This window comes from Aedes albopictus, chromosome 2 (genome assembly GCF_035046485.1).
Source record: "Aedes albopictus strain Foshan chromosome 2, AalbF5, whole genome shotgun sequence".
Classification (NCBI taxonomy): Eukaryota; Metazoa; Arthropoda; class Insecta; order Diptera; family Culicidae; genus Aedes; species Aedes albopictus.
In genome coordinates this window covers 189,387,403-189,408,589 of record NC_085137.1, presented here as the reverse complement: position 1 = coordinate 189,408,589, position 21,187 = coordinate 189,387,403, and the positions used below count along the sequence as shown (strand labels likewise).

The 21,187-nt window shown below is 39.4% G+C and overlaps 1 protein-coding gene across 1 annotated transcript; it reads right to left on the bottom strand.

Moving 5' to 3' along the window:
* LOC109419076 (6-pyruvoyl tetrahydrobiopterin synthase) lies at positions 1 to 16,101 on the bottom strand. Its single transcript, XM_019693286.3, has 4 exons — positions 15,854 to 16,101; positions 15,686 to 15,765; positions 15,474 to 15,619; positions 1 to 354 (listed from the first exon to the last, which is right to left on the bottom strand). Exons 1-4 carry the CDS (start codon positions 15,916 to 15,918, stop codon positions 130 to 132), a joined length of 516 nt encoding a protein of 171 aa, XP_019548831.3. The 5' UTR covers positions 15,919 to 16,101; the 3' UTR covers positions 1 to 129.
* Positions 16,102 to 21,187: the final 5,086 nt, after the last annotated feature.

The window sequence follows — 21,187 nt, the reverse complement described above, 5'->3', positions numbered from 1 at the left end:
ATGAAGATCTCACGCACGTGTCAGTTCTGTTTCAATTAAAACAAATATCAATATCTTTTTTTTTACTGCAACCCTTATCACCGATCGGTTGGTTGAGGCTGCCTTATTACGCCGCTCGGCACTTCTGCTCTAGCTGTCCGAGTCGGACGAAAGATTCGAACACACGTTATCGGTGCCGGTTGCCGCCAGATCGTTGTTGTGGTAGTGATGGTTAGTATCGTACTTCTGACCCCGGTAGATGACCGAGTTTTTGTCCGTTTCGTAGATCTTCACCTCGTACAGCAGGTCCGGCTTGGGCATTACCAGCTTTAAACTGTCCCAGATGAAGATGGCCACGTTTTCCGTTGTGCTGGCCTGTAAAGTGATGATAGGGGGATATAAAGATGCGACAATATTAAAAAAACATATTTGCAGTTTGTATTTCCCAATATTTTAAGATTGGATTGTATGATAAAGGTAACCTAAGTGTTTAAGATTCAACCTTGGCAACAAGTTGGCGATTCAAGGGACTTACGACCTGGAGAAGATATGCTCTCGATGCTTCAAAGCAAGCAAATTGATCCAAAAGGGAGTGGGTGTACGTTTCGGTAAACAAGGCTGTCGGATTATATCTGGAAACGAAGTTGCTGTTGTAGCCTTTAAGCATGGATCTCTACTGATTGATGGAACATGGTGAGCAAGCAAGCAATCGTCGGACATAACACTCTGGCACAGACGTTTCGGACATGGAGTGATCAGGTCAGACAACGGTGGTGAGTACACATGTGAAGCGTTGAAGTAATTCTATCGACATAACGGGATATTGGCGAAGTACACGACAAGCTATTTGCGTGTTGGCGGATGCTGAATTGAACGACAGATTCTGGGTCGAAGCCACAGTTGTATACCTGCAGAACGTTTTACCGTTAAAATCTGTATCGTCGACACCTCACGAAAGTTGGACTGGAAAAAAAACAGACATGCATCATATGCGTGTTTTCACATGTCCGACATTCGTCCACATACCGAAACAACAGAGAAAGGAGCTTAGTCCAGTATCAAGATCAAAACAACTTTCGTCGGATACTCCGATGATCGTAAAGGATGGCAGTTTAAGGACACGGTGACTGTTGATCGCGCCCATTGTGCGCTATCGCACCTTCCATCATCGTTACGTTGATCCGAGCTGTCATGCTGATATCGACAGGCAAATAATTGTGGGGACATTGTTTGAGAAGAGTGATAGGCAAAACACGTAGAACGTGAACAGACAGTTTAGCATTTATTTTTATAAGTAATTAGTTGATATATTATTCAAGTGAATTTATATCCAATCCTATACTGATTTATTGTCATGGTAAGAATTACAAATTATTTGAATTTATAAAGTCCGTAATCTGTAGGGCTTAACGATTGTAGGTTATAGCGAGCTATTAAGAGCAGCCAGCGAAGTCACCAGAATTAGCTAATTTCTGACTCGCTGAAGGTAACTGTATTTGTCAGAAACTGAATTATCAATCAATTATACTAATAATTATAATGTTACTAATAGGGTCTAAAAGTTGTTTACCCCCAAAGAAGTCGCCCGGGATTCGAATGCTAGAAACTCATAAACGTAAGTAGTTACAACATAACCTGAAGAAAATGGGTGACCTAGTAAAATCTGTATTTCAGGAAGTTTTTAATACTGTCTTCTTGATAAAGCATATTGAAAAACTATGGAGCTCGACTTTATTCGTTGTTAGAAACAACAATTTAAAAACTTCGTTTTCCGGACGACTCCAGGAGAAACCGTATGATGCCACCGCTTGCTCCACCTCCAGACCGCAGCTGCTCGATGTGCCAGTCGGAAGATGACAGCCAAATGATCTGCTGCGATAAGTGTCACAACTGGTTTCACTTTGATTGCGTTGGGGTGACCGGGGCCATTGCAGAGCATCCATGGATTTGCCCAAATTGTGTCAGTGCTAGTACAAAGGAGCTGCCTTCTGCGACTGGCGGATCAACGGCACTATCCTCCATGTTGAGGGAATCCACACCTCACGTAACCCCGTTAACACCAGCCCCGCACATTTCACCCGTTCCGTCTGCTCCACCCGCACTATCAGCTCTGACAGCGCATTCAGTTCAGCCCCCACCACCTCTGCAGTTACCTGTGGATCTGCAGCTGAAAATGCTTGAAGAGGAGCGGGAGATGGAACGAAGATACCTCCAGCGGAAATATCGTTTATTAATGGAAGCATCTGGAGGAGCTAATACTCAGCCATCAACATCCCATGCGGTACACGATTATAGCTTCCGTCAACCGCCTTGTCATTCGTCACCATTGCGACCAGTCCAACCTATTGTACCAGCTCTTCATCTCCTGGAAGGCACACACGGAGCGAACGATACAGTGGTGCTCAACTCGAGCCAAATCGCTGCTCGACATGCGATGGCGAAGGAGCTACCAATCTATGGCGGTGAACCAGAGGAATGGCCATTATTTATCGCTACATACGAGAATACCACGAGGCTATGCGGATATACACCAGAAGAAAATATGGTCCGACTGCAACGTTGCCTCCGGGGTAAAGCATTGGAAGCCGTTAAGTGTCAGCTGCTACATCCAGCCAATCTGGAATTCGCACTATCAACCCTAAAAATGCTTTTCGGTCGACCCGAAATCATAGTGCATACCCTCATCGAAAAGATAAATCGGATTCCAGCGCCCAAAGCAGATAAGCTTAGCACGCTCGTTGATTTCGCCCTAGCCGTCCGAAACATGGTAGCCACTGTAAGAGCCTGTAAACTAGAAGAGCATTTGTACAACATCACTCTTCTTCAAGGTTTAGTCGACCGACTGCCCCCGATGGTGAAGTTAAATTGGGCTACGTATCGAGTACAACTACCTCGAGTCTCGCTTCTAGAATTTAGCGACTGGCTGTATACCGTGGCTGAAGCAGCGAGCACCGTAACTCTGCCGACTCCTATTGCTTCCGATAACAAGCCTCCACGTAGCAGCTTTAAAGAAGACGGATTTCTTCATGTTCACTCCGAACAATCAAGATTCAGCTCATTGCAGCGACCAAGTGGCAGCTGTGTCATTTACCCAATAATAAGGCTATGGCCCTTAGGCGTCACCGCTGCCTCGTGAAGAGAATGAAACGTGAGCCGACGCTTGGTGAAACTTTAAGGAAGAAGATGACCGATTACATTCAAAAAGGGTTCATCCGCAAATTGACACCCGAGGAGCTGCGAATAGGCGGAAACCGCGTCTGGTATTTGCCTATTTTTCCAGTGTTCAACAAAAATAAACCAAACAAGGTTCGCATCGTCTGGGACGCTGCTGCATCCGTAGCAGGAACATCCCTAAACTCGGTTCTATTAAAAGGCCCAGACCAGTTTGTGGTGGATAAAGTGAGTACAATAAAAACTATAAAAAATGAGCCAATCACTTCTCTCCGTGCATATTCTTGGCGAGCTTTCCTTTTGACGTTTGTGCTACCGAAAGCTCACACTCGACGTCCTTCAGTGGAAGCGTATGATTGTGTTGGTGCAATCGAGAATGGAAAGCTGCACACATGCGCGTATGCCATGCATTTTCATGAACGGTGGATGGAAGCATGGAAAAGGAGGCATTAAATTGGCGCGCGACTTAGCTTGCGTGGAAGACTTGGTTGCATGAGTGTGAGTGAGATGGAAAATCTTGAACGAAGAGGAGACGGTTGAATGGAAATAATGCTTCAGTCTTGTAACTACTTTTGCGGCATACGGATGCTGTTGGGATTCAAAGTTGATTTTGGAAAAAAAAAAGTTTTTGATTTTCGGTTACCACACAGTTGAAACCTCTTCCGTCTGTACTCTACAAATTTCGAGAACGGCCCGTCGCTATATGCGGCGATATCGAAGAAATGTTCCACCAAGTTAGGATGAACGTAGAAGACCAGCAGAGCGAACGCTTTCTGTTTCAAGCTAACGCAGATGCAGCCGAACCGGACGAATACGTCATGACGGTGATGACATTCGGTGCTACTTGTTCACCAAGCAGTGCACAGTTCATCATCAACAAGAATGCGGCGCGCTTCGAGACTCAGTTGCCAGAAGCGGTGGAAGCAATTCGAGAAAATCATTATGTCGACGACATGCTTGCTAGTGTCAACACGGAAGCAGAAGCCATAAAGTTGGCCAAAGACGTCCACTTCATCCACCAGGAAGGCGGTTTCAAAATGAGAGGTTGGATCTCGAACTCTCCATCAGTAATGAAAGCACTCAACAGTACAGAAGTACCTGAAAGGAATTTGGACCTCGACGCAGAACACGCACTGGAAAAGGTACTAGGGATGTGGTGGGACATCAAGTGCGACGAGTTCCAGTACAAGCTATCCAAGGAACGGCATTCAGATCTTCTTTTCAACGGCAAGCACCCCACAAAACGAGAGTTACTCAGCGTGTTAATGTCTGTATATGACCCGCTGGGTTTGATTGCAAACTTTCTCATGCCATTGAAGCTACTGCTGCAAGAAGTGTGGCGGTCAGGGGCTGGCTGGGATGAGCCAATCGGTGCCCTACAATTGGAGAAGTGGAAGTCTTGGTTAACTAACCTTCCCCAGGCGAGTTTAGTAAGGATTCCTCGGTGCTACCATCTAACAGCAATTAACAACCAAATGGACATCGAACTACACACCTTTGTAGACGCTAGCGAGACTGGTTATTGTGCGGTGGCTTACTTGAGGTTCCAACTCGCAGATAACATTAGGTGTGTTCTGGTAGGGGCCAAAACTAGGGTGGCACCAATCACCTTTGTTTCTATTCCGCGACTGGAACTCCAGGCGGCCGTAGTGGGTACTCGCATGGCTAAGACTATCGAACAAGGACATTCAATCAAGATATGCCGACGATATTTCTGGACTGATGCTGTGGATGTTCTATGCTGGTTGCGATCGGATCACCGTGCGTACTCACCCTTTGTAGCGTACCGAGCTAGCGAAATCCTAGAATTGACCGACATTTCTGAATGGAAGTACGTACCAACCAAAGAAAATGTTGCAGACGAAGGAACGAAGTACCAGCGATCTCCAAGATTCGATTCGGACAGCCGATGGAATAAAGGACCAGGATTCCTCTGGAGGCAAGAAACGACTTGGCCTCTGGAACCGCACCGCAAGAAAACGACTAGCCTAGAAATGAGACCAAGCGTACTTCACCACTCTGTAACTCTAGCGAGCGACTATCTCCAAGCAGAAAGGTTTTCCAGTTGGCGACGGTTACTTAGAGTCACTGCATTAACTCCCAGATTTCCAACGAACATTCGCAGAAAAATAGCAGGTAAACCAATTGTAGTTGGCCCATTGACTAGTGAGGAGCTGTTCAGTGCAGAGCTTTTCCACTGTAGGCGAGCCCAAGAAGATATCTACAGCGACGAGTTGGCCCTACTGAAGTCATCGAACCGTTCTTCGAATAAACCAGCCCTTCCCAAAAGTAGCAGTCTGTATAAGCTCAATCCTAAAATTGACAACGACGGACTTCTACGTATTCATGGTCGCATTGATGCCTGTGACTATGTTGAGGAGTATACCAAACATCCCATTGTGCTGCCACGAGGACATCCCGTTACGAAACTGCTCCTTCAAGACATTCACGAACGATATCACCACCAATGTTTTGAAACATTTGTGAACGAAACACGTAAAAAGTACTATATTCCTAGGATTCGTTCAGAGTGCAAAAAGACTTTGTCCGACTGCCAGCGTTGCAAAATTCGACGAGCAAAACCAACTTCACCGCCAATGGGCGATCTTCCTTTCGCTCGCTTGGCAGCATTTGTTCGACCCTTTTCCTATCAAGTTGCACTTGGTCGTCGAGTTGAAAAGAGGTGGGGCATGTTAGTGACCTGCCTCACAGTCAGAGCCATCCATATTGAGTTGGTCAACTCCCTCAACACGGACTCCTGTATAATGGCTCTGCGTAATTGCTTCGCTCGACGGGGAGTTCCGGTACAGATCATAAGTGACCGTGGTACCAACTTCATTGCAGCAGAGAAAGAACTGAAGCGCTAATCGCGGTCGATCAAGATAGAATGATGAGGGAATTTACAACGCCCACCACGACCTGGGTATTCAACCCTCCTGCTACTCCTCATATGGGAGGGTCATGGGAGAGATTAATACAATCTGTGAAGAAAATACTTTCGGAAATGCAACTACCCCGTCTGCCGCGTGACGAAGTACTGAGAAGCAGCCTAATCGAAATTGAGAACATTGTCATCTCCAGCCCTAACACCCAACCACTTTCTGGTGGGGTCGTCTAATGGCCTGAAACCTCTAATTCCGTTCAACGATAGTGTCAAGGCATTACAACAGGCTCACAAGACGTCGCAGACACTAGTCAATATCTTCTGGAGACGATGGGTGTCCGAATACCTTCCGACGATTACTCGCCGGACAAAGTGGTTTGCACCAGTCAAGCCCATTTCCGTTGGTGATATAGTGATTATCGTGGACCCTAAACTCCCAAGGAACTGCTGGCCCAAAGGCAGAGTGTTGGATACGAAGGTTTCGAAAGACGGACAAGTTCGACAAGCGACCGTGCAAACGCCGACAGGTATCTTTCAACGATCTGCAGTAAACCTTGCAGTACTGGATGTTGGTGCAAAAGAAAGTAGACCGGAAATAGGTTCGGCTACCGGGGAGACTGTTGATCGCGCCCATTGTGCGCTATCGCACCTTCCATCATCGTTACGTTGATCCGAGCTGTCATGCTGACATCGACAGGCAAATAATTGTGGGGACATTGTTTGAGAAGAGTGATAGGCAAAACACGTAGAACGTGAACAGACAGTTTAGCATTTATTTTTATAAGTAATTAGTTGATATATTATTCAAGTGAATTTATATCCAATCCTATACTGATTTATTGTCATGGTAAGAATTACAAATTATTTGAATTTATAAAGTCCGTAATCTGTAGGGCTTAACGATTGTAGGTTATAGCGAGCTGTTAAGAGCAGCCAGCGAAGTCACCAGAATTAGCTAATTTCTGACTCGCTGAAGGTAACTGTATTAGCGTTAGCGTTAGCGTTAGCGTAGTTACGGTATACTTCGTAGATTGGATACTCACAACATTCATGTACCTTTTGCTAATCTTGCTTGGATTGCTTTTCGGAACAAGGCTGGGGAGTTAACTTCGCTCCAATCTTATACAAGAATACCAAAAGCACAAATGTCATTATTCCCGGCCACGCCCATCTTTACCGTAACTTGGGATAGGGGAAGGAAATGTTGATGTAGCACTTATATAAGAGGCCTCCGACTCAGTGACACTCCCATAAGTACTACGGAGTGGGTGGTTGGGAGATGTATTATGGTAGGTCAAGGATTCGCCTGAAAAGCTGGCGATGGACCCACGGCATTGGTTGTTTAGTTGGTTAAAATTTAATCTTTTGAAAGCCGGCAATCAAAAGAGATTTTTTTTCTTCTGTTTATTGTTTAAATAATTATGTTCCTGCTCAGTAAGCCCAAGCAGAACCGATCCCTCCAGGGTCATCGGAACATCACAGTAAATGTTGGAAATGCATGAAAAAAAAAAAAACAAATTTGGCGATCCGGGGAAAAAAAACTCAATTATATAAAAAAACGCGAAAACAACGAAAAAAAACATCTCAATTTATTAAAAAAAACGTAAAACGAGTTGAAGAAAATAAAATCAAAAGATATTTTTTCTGTTTATTGTATAAACAAGTATGTTTCGGCTCAGTGCGAGGCACAAGCAGAACCGATCCCTCCAGGGTCATCGGAACTTTGCAATAAATGTTTAAAACGCAAGGAAAAAAAAATTGGTGACTCGAAAAATAACAAAATAAAAGAAAAAAAATAACAAAAAATCGCGTTACACAACAACAAAAAACATCTCAATTTATCTAAAAAAATAAATAAAACAAGATCGCGTGAAACGAGTAAAAAAACCATGGTTGGCAATCCGAAAAAAAAAATCAATTTTTCTAAAAAAAAAAAAAAACGCGCCCACACCCGCGACATTACGACACTCGGCTCGAAGAAAGACGACGCGGACAACGTGGTCTACCCGCCACCGAATGATATGATCTTGACCCTTAAAAATAAGAAGGATGTTTCGTCGTCCCGACTGCAGGGTTGCCCGCTTGTACATCTGAAATAGAAAATAGTATTAAAAGGTGATAGGCTCACAACAGTTACATAAATTTCGAAAATAAATCTCTCTTTACATAGACAAAAATTACCTGAATCCTCCTGAAACAAATGGTTTATTAGCAATAAAAAAACATTATACAAAAAAAAAGTAGAACAAATTATGATCTTGGATTTTTTTTTGCATTTAAATTGACAAAGCTAAAAAATTACAAGATCAGAATTTGTTATGGTAGATCTTACACCGTAACGCACCATTATAAGGTGATCTACCCACGTTACGGGGAGACTCGCTGAAGGTAACTGTATTTGTCAGAAACTGAATTATCAATCAATTATACCAATAATTATAATGTTACTAATAGGGTCTAAAAGTTGTTTACCCCCAAAGAAGTCGCCCGGGATTCGAATGCTAGAAACTCATAAACGTAAGTAGTTACAACATAACCTGAAGAAAATGGGTGACCTAGTAAAATCTGTATTTCAGGAAGTTTTTAATACTGTCTTCTTAATAAAGCATATTGAAAAACTACGGAGCTCGACTTTATTCGTTGTTAGAAACAACAGTGACACTGAAGGTCAGCAGGGACTCAGCAGGGAAGCAAATTTCAATGAATTTCATCAGTCGAAGACCAGTAATAACAACCGAATATCGGATGCGCAAGACAAGCCTATTAAGAACATGCTGCAATACAAACTGAAGAGTTCCTGTAGTGAGAATTTTCCAGTAAGTAATCGCAATGAGCAACAACCAACCTGTTGAACAAATTTTGGACGAACATCAAGGAGAAATCCAAATCGAATCGTATAATGATAGTAAACAACTTTAGGGGAATTCGAATCAGCAGCGGATAATTCTTTCGAAACTACCTTGTTAGGCGAAGTTCATGATCTCAACAAGTATGGATCAAGTCGGAGATCAAAGCGTATCAACAAGGTGTGGCCTCTCTTCGTTACCAGGGGCAGCTGTGTATTTGGTGCACGAACCTTGCAACCGCAATGAAGCTATTAGCGAAGTGGAACGGCACCAATGGACAATCGCCATGCAGGAGGAGCTGAACTCGCTTGCGGAAAACGAAGCGTGGGAAATAACAACGTTACCACCTGACAAACGGTGGTGGAAAGCAGACAGATTTTCAAGAAGAAGACTGGCCAGATGACGCATTTGTTCGTCAGCAAGATTTGTTGCGTAGGAAGTTTTACAAGGGTACCGCACTGACTATGAAGAAGTCTTTGCTCCAGTAATTAAACAACCAGCATTCCGGGTACTGATGATCATAGCAATCCAAAGCAAGCTATTTTTGAAGCACGTCGATGTGAACTGCTACCCGCTCTGGATTGAAAGTAGATTCAAATAACGTTTGCTGGACAAACTCCTTTGAGATTCCTTTCAGAGATTCCTCCAAGAGTTTCCCCTAAGATTTATGAACATAACTGAACAATGCTCAAAAGTTTGCTTCGAAAATCCTTCCTTGATTTCTCCAGGGGCTCAATCAGCAATCCCATCAGAGTTTCCTTCAAGAATTCCTTCAGAGACTCCAGGATTTCGATTCTTTTTGGAATTTTTCCAAAAAAAAATCTCACAGGAAGTCATCTAGGGATTACTACAAGTATTTCTCCAGAGATTCCACTACGAAGTCCACCGGGAGCTCCTACTAAGACTCAACCTGGTATACCTGTAGAGATACTAATGGGAATTGTTTCAGAAGTTCTACTATGAGCTGATCAAGATATTTTGCCAAAAAATCCACCACAAATCCTCTATGAATTCCTCCATGAACTGATCATGAGTTTTTTCTTAAAAAAAATCTGCAAAAAATCTGCCAGGTGCTACTCTACTTCCAGGAATTCTTTCAGATATCCCATAAGTAATTTTTACAGAGATTCGTCTAGGAACTGCCAACTTCCTTCAGTAATTCATCCAGGAATTCTTCCACTCCTCTAGTAATTCCACCACGGAGTCCGACGGTATACTATAGTTCCTGCAAAGACTCCTCCTGGAATTCCCCCAGGGGTTCGTCCAAAGATGAAACAAGAAATTCACCCAGAAATTATTCTAGGAACTTACCCAGTGATTAAAAAAAAATTGAGCCAAATTTTTATTTGACCAGCGTTTTCTTTGAAATGTGTTTGAAAAACTCTTGCAGGTGTTACTTTAATTATCTTCCTAGAATTCTTTCAGATATTTTCTAAGAAACTCTGCAACAGCTCCAAAAAATCCTACTGAGGTTTCTCCAGGAATTCCTTCTGAGGTTGCCCCAATAACTCATCCAGAAATTCTTCCAAAAATTTCTCTTGAGATTTCTCTACAAAGTTCGTCAGGAGTTGCTCCCGCGATTCTACTAAGAATTTCTTTCAGGAGTTTCTGCCGGGTGGGATTGAGGAATTCTTCCATAAGTACTTCTAGGAGCTTACTCATTTCTCTACACATTTCTCAAACAAATGCTTCAGCAAATCTTCCAGAAACTACTTCAATTATTGTACCAGGAATTTTCGCAGATATTTCTCTAGGTCTCTAGTACAGATCTTACCAGGAATTCCTCCAGAAGTTCCTGTAATTGTTCTGTCAAGCATTCCTCTAGAGACTTCTCAAAGAGCTCTTTTAATGATTTCTCCAAATCTTCCCGAATGAATTTATAGTACTATTCTTGGAATCTCTGGATGAATTCTTGGAGAACCACTGAACAAAGTATTGTAGTAATTGTAGGAGGAAACGCTGGAATAATTTCTAAAGGAATTCCTGGCGGAAATCCTGAAGGAATTCTCTGGATACCTGGATAATTCCTGGAGGAAATTTGTGAATGAGTTGTTTGAGAATTATTGGATGAATTGCTGAATACGTTTTCAGGAGAAATCCATGAAGGATTCCTGGAGGAATCTTTGAAAAAATCTTGCAGGAATATCTAGAGTAATTCCTGAAAACATTTCTGGAGAAATTACTGAAGGTTACAGGGATATATCTCTATGTGGAAACTGAGGAGAAATTTTACGAGGTACTCTTGGACGAATTCTTGGAGGGACCCGATAAAAGTTTCATAATAAACGGATAACATTCTGTGTTAGCTGATATCAAAAATAATTATCTAAGTTTGTCCTCAACCTTTTGCACCCATGATATCATAAAAATATCTCCTTATTGATAACAAACTTTCGACGTTTTTGTCGATGAAAATGCTTCAGTATTAGACAGGTATGGTAACAATAAGTATCAATTTGATAACACAAAATTGTAAAATGTGTTTTGGAGCGAGCAATACTTATCGTTGTGTTATTTTACTTTGCTCGACGAGCTTTCGAGTAACATTCGGAAGAAGCTTTTGAGAAGCTTCTGGAAAAAAAATCAATGGAGCAATCTCTGTAAGAACTTTCGGATTAAACTTTGGATAATATACTGAACGAAACTTTCGAGAAATTTGTAGACTATTCTCTTCGGGGGAAACGTCTGGAGCAATTCTAATTACTCATAGAAGAATCTATCGAAAAATTCATTGAAGAGTGGTAGGAAGAATTTCTGGATATCTTGAAAGCATTATGAGTTCTGGGAATATCTTAATGAGTTCAAAGAAAAATTCGCACAAGAGTCCAATTGTGGAAGAATATCTGGATTGATTCCTGAATGTGGTTGTTAAGAGAAAACTCTTGAATTGCTTAGATAAAATTCTTGAAGGAAATCCGGTGGAATTCTTGGAAGAATTCATAGAAAAATCTCTTCTTGAGGTCCTAGCAGAATTTCTGGCATTTCCCTGAAGACATATGTTAAGGTGCTCTGGTAGAATCTAGGGGGAATCTTTGAAAGAAGTACTTGAGAGATGTCTTTCTGGACTTTGTGGAGTTTTATATCCTTCAAATGAAGAATAATAAATATGTTAACAAGTCCAAGGCTTATGCAGTCTCTCTTTGTGGTTCAATGCCCACCAGTATTTATACTACCTTAGGTAGACATAATAAATCATACCTAGACATTTAGGTACTGTAATGAATAGTATTCCATTTAGGTACAGTGTATCAAACAATTGTCCGACTCATATTTTTTGTAGTGAATATAAAACCTCAAACGAAGCTGCATATGAAAGCCTTAGGTGTAAGCTATAGCACAAAAAATATTGAAAAAGTTTCATCGTACTCGATGAGGTGGAACTTTTAGTAAAACTTATAAGATTTTTGATCTCATTTTAAAAAAATTATATCTCAATATGTACTCATATTGAGATATAATTTTTTAAAAATGTGTTCAAAAATCTTATAAGTTTTACTAAAAGTTTTATAACTTTCAGAAAACTTATTCGATCTTGCTCAAAGTTTTACCAATGGAGCTTTAATATATGGTTCATGATTGATCAAAATTTCAGCGTATTTGCTTGATGTATAAAAAAAGTTATGATCATTTGAATGATAAATTATTTCAACCAAAAAATTGCTGTACGGACAATTGTTCGATACACTGTAGATATTATACTGCCGCCACTCGCATAACAGTCCCATCTTTGCTAGGTTTCCTATTCATATGGGACTGTTTTGCGAATGGGGGCAGTATATGTACATAACCATTAGATAGACACTACAGAGTAATTCATTATTATTATTTTAAAGAAATTGATAGAGAAAACACAAATTGAGGAAGCTTTTAAAGCATTCCTTATAAAATCTTTGGAATAATTTCTAGAAACATCTATTTTTGGCTTCTATGAAGGGAAACCTGGCAAATTCTTTGGAATACTTCATTGAAGGATTGCTGCAAGAATTACTTTGGGAATCTCTACAAAGGTTTATCAGGAATTCATCCAGGAATTCTTTTAGAAACTCCTGCAAATCCTCCAGGAGTTCCTTCAACGATTTCTTTCAGGAGTATCACCCAAGTTACCTTCAAGAAGTTTTCCAGGAATACTTCTATGAACTTATGTCCCATGGGAATTCCTCCATATATTACTTAATAGTTTTTTTTCTATCAAATGTTTCAGCAAATCTAGTAGAAACTACTCCGGAGATTCTTCCAGGAGTTCTCCCAGATATCCCTATAGGATTTTTCCTGTTATTTCTCTGGAATTTAACTACATATCACATCAGGAATTCCTCTAGAAGTGCCTGTAATGATTCTACTAAAATTCCTTCAGAAATTTCTCGAGAAGCTTTTTTTGGAGATTCCTCCAAATGTTCCCGATAAAATCTATAGCAAAACTCTTGGAATCTTTTTGAAAAATTCTTGCAGAACCACTGAATGAAGTTTTGTAGCAATACTAGGAAGAATCTCAGTAGGAATTCCTTGAGAAATCTCTGTTTAAAATCCCGGAGGAATTCTCTGAAGGTCTGGAAAATTCCTAAAGCGAATTCTGAATTATTGTTTGAAAACTACTAGATAAATATCTGGATTAGATTCCAGAAGAATTCCCTGAAGGGTCCTGGGGGAACCTGTGAATTCTTGCTGGATTCTCGGGAGTAATTGCTCTAAGAACCCTCGGGTTAATCTTTGAAGCAAATATTGAAAGAATTTTTCGATGAATTTCAAACTAACTTTTGTAAGAGCTCCTGGATGAGCCTCTGGAACAACTCCTGGAAACATTTCTCGAGCAATTCCAGTAATACCTTGAAGAATCCATGGAGGATTTCCAGGTGGAATTTTCGAAGGAATCTATGGAGAAACTCTTAGAGGGATACCTGATAGACATCGTGGAAGAATAACTGTGGAAACACTAAAAAAAACACCAGAACAATATAAGGTGGAATTCTTAACGGAAACTCGGTGGAATTCTTGGAATAATATCTGAATGAGTTTCTAGCATATCTAAAGGCATCTATAAATAACCTCTGGAAGAATCTTGAGAAGAATTCCTGGAGGAATCTCTTAACCAACTTCTTAACCTTCCTTTTGCATCACGTTGGCAGCAGCTCGCTGACGGTTTGGGTCAAAAATGACCCTAATGCCAAAGGAGGGTTAAGAGATATCTAAAGGAATTTCTGGAAGAATTTCTAAGAAATTTTAGAGGAAACTTTGAAATTTATTGAGAAAATGCTAGGAAAATGGTGGTTGAATCTTTGAGATTGGCTTCTGTAGCGGTGTTGGGATAATTCCATCGGAAAATCTGTTTGAAATTGATTTTGGGTATTAATATGAAGTGTTGAAAATCTTATAAAAATTATAGTGCTCAGAAAAGGCACTGCTTCGTATAAAATTTAAAAAAATGTGTTTTTTTTTTAATTTAAAACCAAATTCCTCTAGAATTCTTTGAAATAATTTATAGAATCAATCTCTGGGATAATTTCTGCAATATCCTTAGAAAAACACCTACAGCAGGACGCCGTGGAAGACTCTGGAGGATATCAAAATTCCTACAGAATTCTCTGTAAGTTGTTGAGAGAATACTCTGGAGTAGCCTTTCTCAAACCTGTTTACCGACGCGTATTCCTTATGGTACTGGTAAGCCCATAGTTTAAGAAAGGTGGCTTTGGAGGGTTTCCTGAAGGATTCACTGGAAGCTATTTTGGGGAACTCGTGGAATATTCTTAAGAAAAATATCTGAATGAATCTCTGGACTCCAGAGTCTGTAGGTAATACTGCAGGAATTTGCGAAAGAATACATGAAAGAAGTTTTTAAAACTAAAAAAAAAGACTGAAAGTATATATGAATGAACCTCTGTAGAAATTATGGAAAATTTAGAAAATCTAAAACAATACTTGAAAGAGTTTGAACAGCGGATCGTAAACAAATCACAGAAAAAAATCCCAGATTATCATAATGATGGATTCTAAGACAAATATTTCTAGGAGTTCTGAAGGAATCTTTGAAGATGTCCTTAATGGAATCTCCAACAGAATCCCTGGAATCTCTATATTGTTAGCAGAGTGCTACACGTCTTAAAAAAACTGACCACAGAAGCACCAGTTTATTGCTTCAATCCTATCTGTTGTCGAAATATCCAATTCGTATTGAAATCATCAGCCAGAATCAGCAGCTTCTAAATGTTATTGTTTAGGTTTAATTTGGGAATTTTGACTAAGGTTTATTCTTCATTGAAATATGTGAGATCGAATCTTTCAATTCGGGATAGAATTCTAATTTTAACAACACTCTTTTGTATTTAGAAATGAAATAAAAATGAACACCAGATTTCAAAAATCTTATTTAGAAGAAAAATGTGCAAACTGTTCTTGTACCGACTTTTCGAACCCTCTAAGCAGAATACCCTCTTCGAATGAGTGTAATTGAAAGGTACAAAACTGATTAAACACATTCGAAGTGCAAACTGTGTTTGATTGGATTCAAAGGTAGAAGGTTTCATGAACTTCCAGAATATACGACCAATGCCCTAAAAATATGCACAAAATGCAACAATATCATTCTATGTAACACATACCAAATTCTTGAAATACGGAACGTCCTTATCCAAGTTCAGGTGGTCCAACTTTTTCATAATCGTTTGGTCCATGTATTGCTTCAAATCGGTGATGTTCATGACCATCCCGGTCTTATGATCGACCGGGCCTCGGACGGTGACCTCGACTGTAAAAGTTGCAATATGTTTTTTTAATGAAAATCATAAACTTAGCGACATGACAATAAGCATACCAGTATAGTTGTGACCATGACCATTCGGATTGTTGCACTTTCCGTACACCTGTCGATTCGCTTCCTCGCTTAGAAATGGGCTGCAAAATGCACGTATAGTTTTATAGAAGCTAGCTAGTACGCAACTAGTGGTTCTGGAACAACTGTTGATGTTTGTACATTCATTACCTATGCAAACGATGGCAAGCACTGAAGCACTCCTTTCTGGTCAGATACACAAAAGGTGAGGACATTTCGCGCGACTGTTCGAAATTCTTTGTGCCTATTCAATAACGTTTGGTCTTTGAAATTGTTAGGAATTTTGATTAATTTAATAATGCGTTCTAAATGGCACCTTGCTATCGATTCTTCAGTCTCAGAAATTTATATCGCTATCCAACTAACGTCAGTTTGTATTGTACCTTACACATACGCACGCAAACGCTTAAGAGTCCTATGTGCACCCAACCATACGTCTCCTCACGATTGGCTGGACAACAAACATTACCTTCAACGCATACTAGGGCCTGTGGACCGTGCAAAACATGCCTTTCCCCGCGGAATGGTGGTGTGGGTCGTTGATTGATTGCAGAACGCACATGGTAGCGCGGTTTGTGTTCGTTCGTCGCCATACGAATACATTGGTATGGTTGAGAATGCCGGTTTCGCTGAATTGCTTTCAATCTTCTTCACATACTTTGAGGCGCATGCGTTCATTTCGAGAATTCGAGAACGAGGGGTTTGTATATCTTGAAGTTTATTGAGGCTGGAAACAAGACTGAAAGACGAGGCTTTGATTGATAGAATAATCTGGAAAAAATGTGGATGAAGTAGAATTGTAATTGTCACGGAAATGAACTTTGAACTGTTAAATGCTACACTTAGCCTTTAAAATTTCTGTCACAAAAATGCACAATGGTCCACGAACCAGATTTACGAGGAAAGATGCATTCAACGCCTTCAAATGAGTTTTTAGGCAAATATGGTCTTCTACAAAGTTGTCCCTAATAATAAGGCCCTCTTTAAAATGTGCAAGAAAATAAGGGTGGTCCATATTTTCAAAGAAATTGGTAACCAAACTTTTTTATTTGCAAGAATAATTGTATACATTCTTCGGGAAAGTTGTAGATCTATCAATTTTAAGGAAGTTTGCTGAAGACACTTTTCATGTAGCTTTAAAATTGACCGATCTAGAGGTATTTTTCTGAATAAGCTTAGGGTGGTTCAAGAAAAACCGGTTTTCTGGCGTTAACTTTTTCAGTTTTGATTTTTTATCAAAGTCGCCCAAAAACACTTGTAGAGCATTTGAAGACGCGTCGTTTCGTGCGCTGAGATGGTCGTTATCTCTTTTGGTTCAAAAGTTACAGGCATTTTCCTCAAAAAATCATAGTTTTTTAAAAAGGTATTATGACGGGTTGGGGCAAACATAAAAAATATCTTCTGTCCGCATTCAAAAGAAGAAATATTGTTATAAAACATATCAAAAAATTAGAGGGGTGTTATTTTTGTAACTCAAGTGAAAAATACTTGAAAAGTGCCTATTTTTTCTAGAAAATTATCAATATCTGAACGGAATGACGTAGCAACATTCTCAGCGCACGAAAATGTGCGTTTTTTAAAGCTCTAAAAATGGTTCTTAGACAACTTTGATGAGAAATTTGAAACAAAAAAGATAAAGCGTTTAAACTGTTCTGAACAAATTTGGAGCATTTTCCCATAGTTTTCATAGGGTGACGCTAGAACAAATCGTTTTATTGCTTTATCATTTTTGTTTCAAATTTCTCATCAAAGCCGCCTAAGAACCACTTGTAGAGCTAATAACGCGCATTTTCGTGCGCTGAGAATGTTGCTACGTCATTCCGTTCAAATATATTGATGATTTTCTAGAAAACATAGGCACTTTTCAAGTATTTTTCACTAGAGTTACAAAAATAAATTTTGATATGTTTTATAACAATATTTCTTCTTTTGAATGCGGGCAAAAGATATGATTTATGTTTGCCCCAACCCGTCATAACACATTTTCAAAAAACTATGATTTTTCAAGGAAAATGCCTGTAACTTTTGAACCAAAAGAGATAACGATCATCTCAGCGCACGAAACGACGCGTCTTCAAATGCTCTACAAGTGTTTCTTGGGCGACTTTGATAAAAAATCGAAACTGAAAAAGTTAACGCCAGAAATCCGGTTTTTCTTGAACCACCTTAAGCGTATTCAGAAAAACATCTCTAGATCGGTCAATTTTAAAGCTACATAAAAATGGTCTTCAGGAAACTTACTCAAAATTGATAGATCTACAACTTTCCCGAAGAATGTATACAGTTATTCTTGCAAATAAAAAGATTGTTTCCCAAATTCTTTGAAAATATGGACCACCCTAATTTTTATGTACATTTAAAAGAGGGCCTTATTTTTGGGAACAACTTTGTAGAAGACCATATTTGTCCAAAAAATCATTTGAAGGCGCTGAATGCATCTTTCCTCGTAAATCTTCTTCGTGGACCATTGTGCACTGCAGCAACTTTCACGAAAAAAAGAGAGAAAATTGAACCGGAGATGCATGTCAAAAGAAAAATCGAGAAAAAATTCGGTGAATCACACACCACGTGCTAATTTGTGACATTTCTCGACGTCAAAACGTTGTCAGACTTGCTCATTTGAATAATAAAAAAAGACACGGACAACGTCTTCAACTTTCGGCTGTACAGACTGTTTTAAACTTAACATTAGACAACGGACAACGGAGCATGCACCAGTGGAAACGGGGAAGAAAATATTCTCACGAAAAGTTTCAACGCCCGAAGCGGGAATCGAACCCTCACCCCATAGCATGCTGCGATTATAAGCTTGGTGACCCTAACCGCACGGCTACGAGGCTCCATAAGCAATAAAAAATAATATTTTTTTTCTAATTCCATGAAATTTAGCCAAGTTTTACCAAAGCATTTGTAGGTTTTGAAATTTTGATAATTTTCAACATTTTTTTTCTGAAAATTGTTTTACCCCGTTATTCTCTCAAGAAAATAAAATAATATGTTATACAGCATCTATTCTTGAATAGAATAACGAACTCGAAAATTCGAGTCCGATCAGAGAACATCGTAGCAACGTTATTTCGAAAGGAGGTTGAGTTAGTCCATTTTACCCTACTTTCCCCAAATGAAAAAAATCCAATAATTGCATTTCTTGGTCATCATTTTTCTGTTGAATTATTATTGAAGAAAACCCCTTGAAAGTTAAATAACGTTGTCAGAATTTGCGAACACTTCTTTTTTTTATACAGGTAAAATATGGGGTAAAATGCATACCCCGAGAAAACAATTTTTTTTTCGAAATTTTTTAAGTTGGCGCATCTGGGTCACATATCAAATTAAAGCTCTTGGGTAATCCTTCAAAACGTAGTACTCAGTTTTTCGTCCTAGTTCTGTTGGTATGAAATCAGCCGCCCTGAAAATCGTCAATAAAAATATGAAAATAACCTATTTCTTCAAATTAAATATCAAAGAATATCCAACGCTTGGCTTAAATGGAAGTGCCATAGGAATAGAGTGTCCATGCAAAATTTCAGCTGAATCCGTTATCTTTTGCGGAAGTTATTGCTATTATAGTGAGTTTACCTATTTTTAGACATGAAATCTTTGAGGGCTATTTTACCCCACTTCCCTCTAACGGAAAAATCTGAAAATCGGTCAGATATCATCTTTTATATGGAAAACCATACCCTGAAAATTTCAGCTCAATCGGAGCACATCGATTCCACTTCCTTTGGAAAGGGGGTCGCGGTTCTGATTGATTGATTTGTCTTTATTAGAGAGACTTTCAGCCGGGTCGCGGTTCTCGCGAACTGGCTCTTAAATTAACACAAAAATTTAAAAAAAAAATCACACTGAACTGCGAACGCTTACGCACTTTTCGACGTTTTGTCCTTTTGACGTTTTGTCCCTTCGACGTTTTGTCTTTCGACTTTTTGTCACCCATTCGTACAAAATGCCTAAAACCACGTCTGTTTGTTTTTCATCCATAGTTAAAAGTAATGCATTGATTTTTATGAAATTTGGCACAAAGAATAAACATACACCAAAGAGTTCTCAGTCAATTATTTGGCCAGTTTCATCAATTCATTACAGAGCCACAACCGTACTCCTATTGCGGATACAGGCTTTACTGAAGAAATAAATTCAAGAACTCCTTTATAAAACTTTCGACGGATATGTTCCATGGATTTCTTCAGATTAATCCTCCAGGAATTCGTTTCAGATAGTTTTCTACAGATTGTTCTTTTGAACATCTTCCATGGATCGTTTTTTTGTTTCCAGAATATCTTTCACAATTTCCACTAGAGGATGCGTTTGGAATTTCTCCAAGAATTCCTCTTAAAAATGGGTTTCCTCAGAAATTTCTCCAAAGATTTTTTTTCAGAAAGCTTTACGAGAATTCTTTCTGGAGATCATTCATGGATTCCATCAGAAATGCTTTCATCGATTTCGCTAGGTATGAATAAAATAAAAATTACCTTCAGAAAATCAAAAGTTCAGAATTGTTCCAGAAACTTCTCCAAGTAATTCTTTAGGAAATCTTCTATTTACTTCTTCAAATTTTTTTTTCTGGGATTTCTTTAGAAAGTTCTAGAAGTTAGTTAAGTAAATCCTTTGAAAATTTCTTCAGGAATTCCTCCAGTATTTTCTACTGAAGCCCATCATAGATTTGTTCAGGAATTTCTCTAAGGATTCCAATTAAAATTTCCGCATGAATGTTTCCAAAAATATTTTCAGGGATTCATTAAGAAAATCTTGTAGTAATTGCTCTAGAGATTCTTCAATTATCACTTTAAATGATTCAGGCAGGAATTCCTCCAGAGATCTTCATTCCTTCAGGGTTTCAACCAGGTTATTCCTCCAAATTTCCCCCCAGAAATCTGGCATTTCTCTTAACCCACCATTTATCATTTGCATTAGGGATACGTCAGTGTGCTTTTCCCAACGTTATGCAATAGGAAGGCCAAGGGTAACTATAAAAATTTCTCCTCGAACTCCTTAAGGACTTGTTTGTGAAATATTTCCTTAGAACTTTTACAGATTTTTTTTACATACAAGGATCCTTAGGACCCTTACATATGGAAACTAGGTAAACCTACCTCAGATTTTTCCAGGAATAATTCGAAAATCCTCAAAGAACTTTATCGAAGGATTTCTCCAGATTTTTTAAAAATTTCTCAATAAACGTTTCTAAGAATTCCGCCAAGGGTTTCCCGTTTAGATGCTCTAGGACGTTCTCAGACATTCTTCCTGTGATTTCCTCTAGTTTTCTAGAGATACATTTAAGAGTTTTTTAAAACAATCCCTAAAGATTTCACTCCAAATTGTCATCACAAACAACTCGAATCCTGTGCGGATTAATTCTGATTGGATTAATTCTTCCAGGGATTCCACAGACAAACAGACGTAACACTCAACAAAACGGCTTGGCACATGCATTTAACGATCAGTTCAAATTTAATTTGATTTGCGCGATTCTTCCACCAG

What these genes read in the sequence shown, in the direction of transcription:
- LOC109419076 (XM_019693286.3), bottom strand. Translation starts at nt 15,918, where the DNA reads ATGTCCTCACCTTTTGTGTATCTGACCAGAAAGGAGTGCTTCAGTGCT. An exon ending in TCATGGTCACAACTATACTG is followed by an intron (nt 15,620 to 15,685) that starts GTATGCTTATTG and finishes CAACTTTTACAG; the next exon opens with TCGAGGTCACCGTCCGAGGC. An exon ending in TTCCGTATTTCAAGAATTTG is followed by an intron (nt 355 to 15,473) that starts GTATGTGTTACA and finishes ATCACTTTACAG; the next exon opens with GCCAGCACAACGGAAAACGT.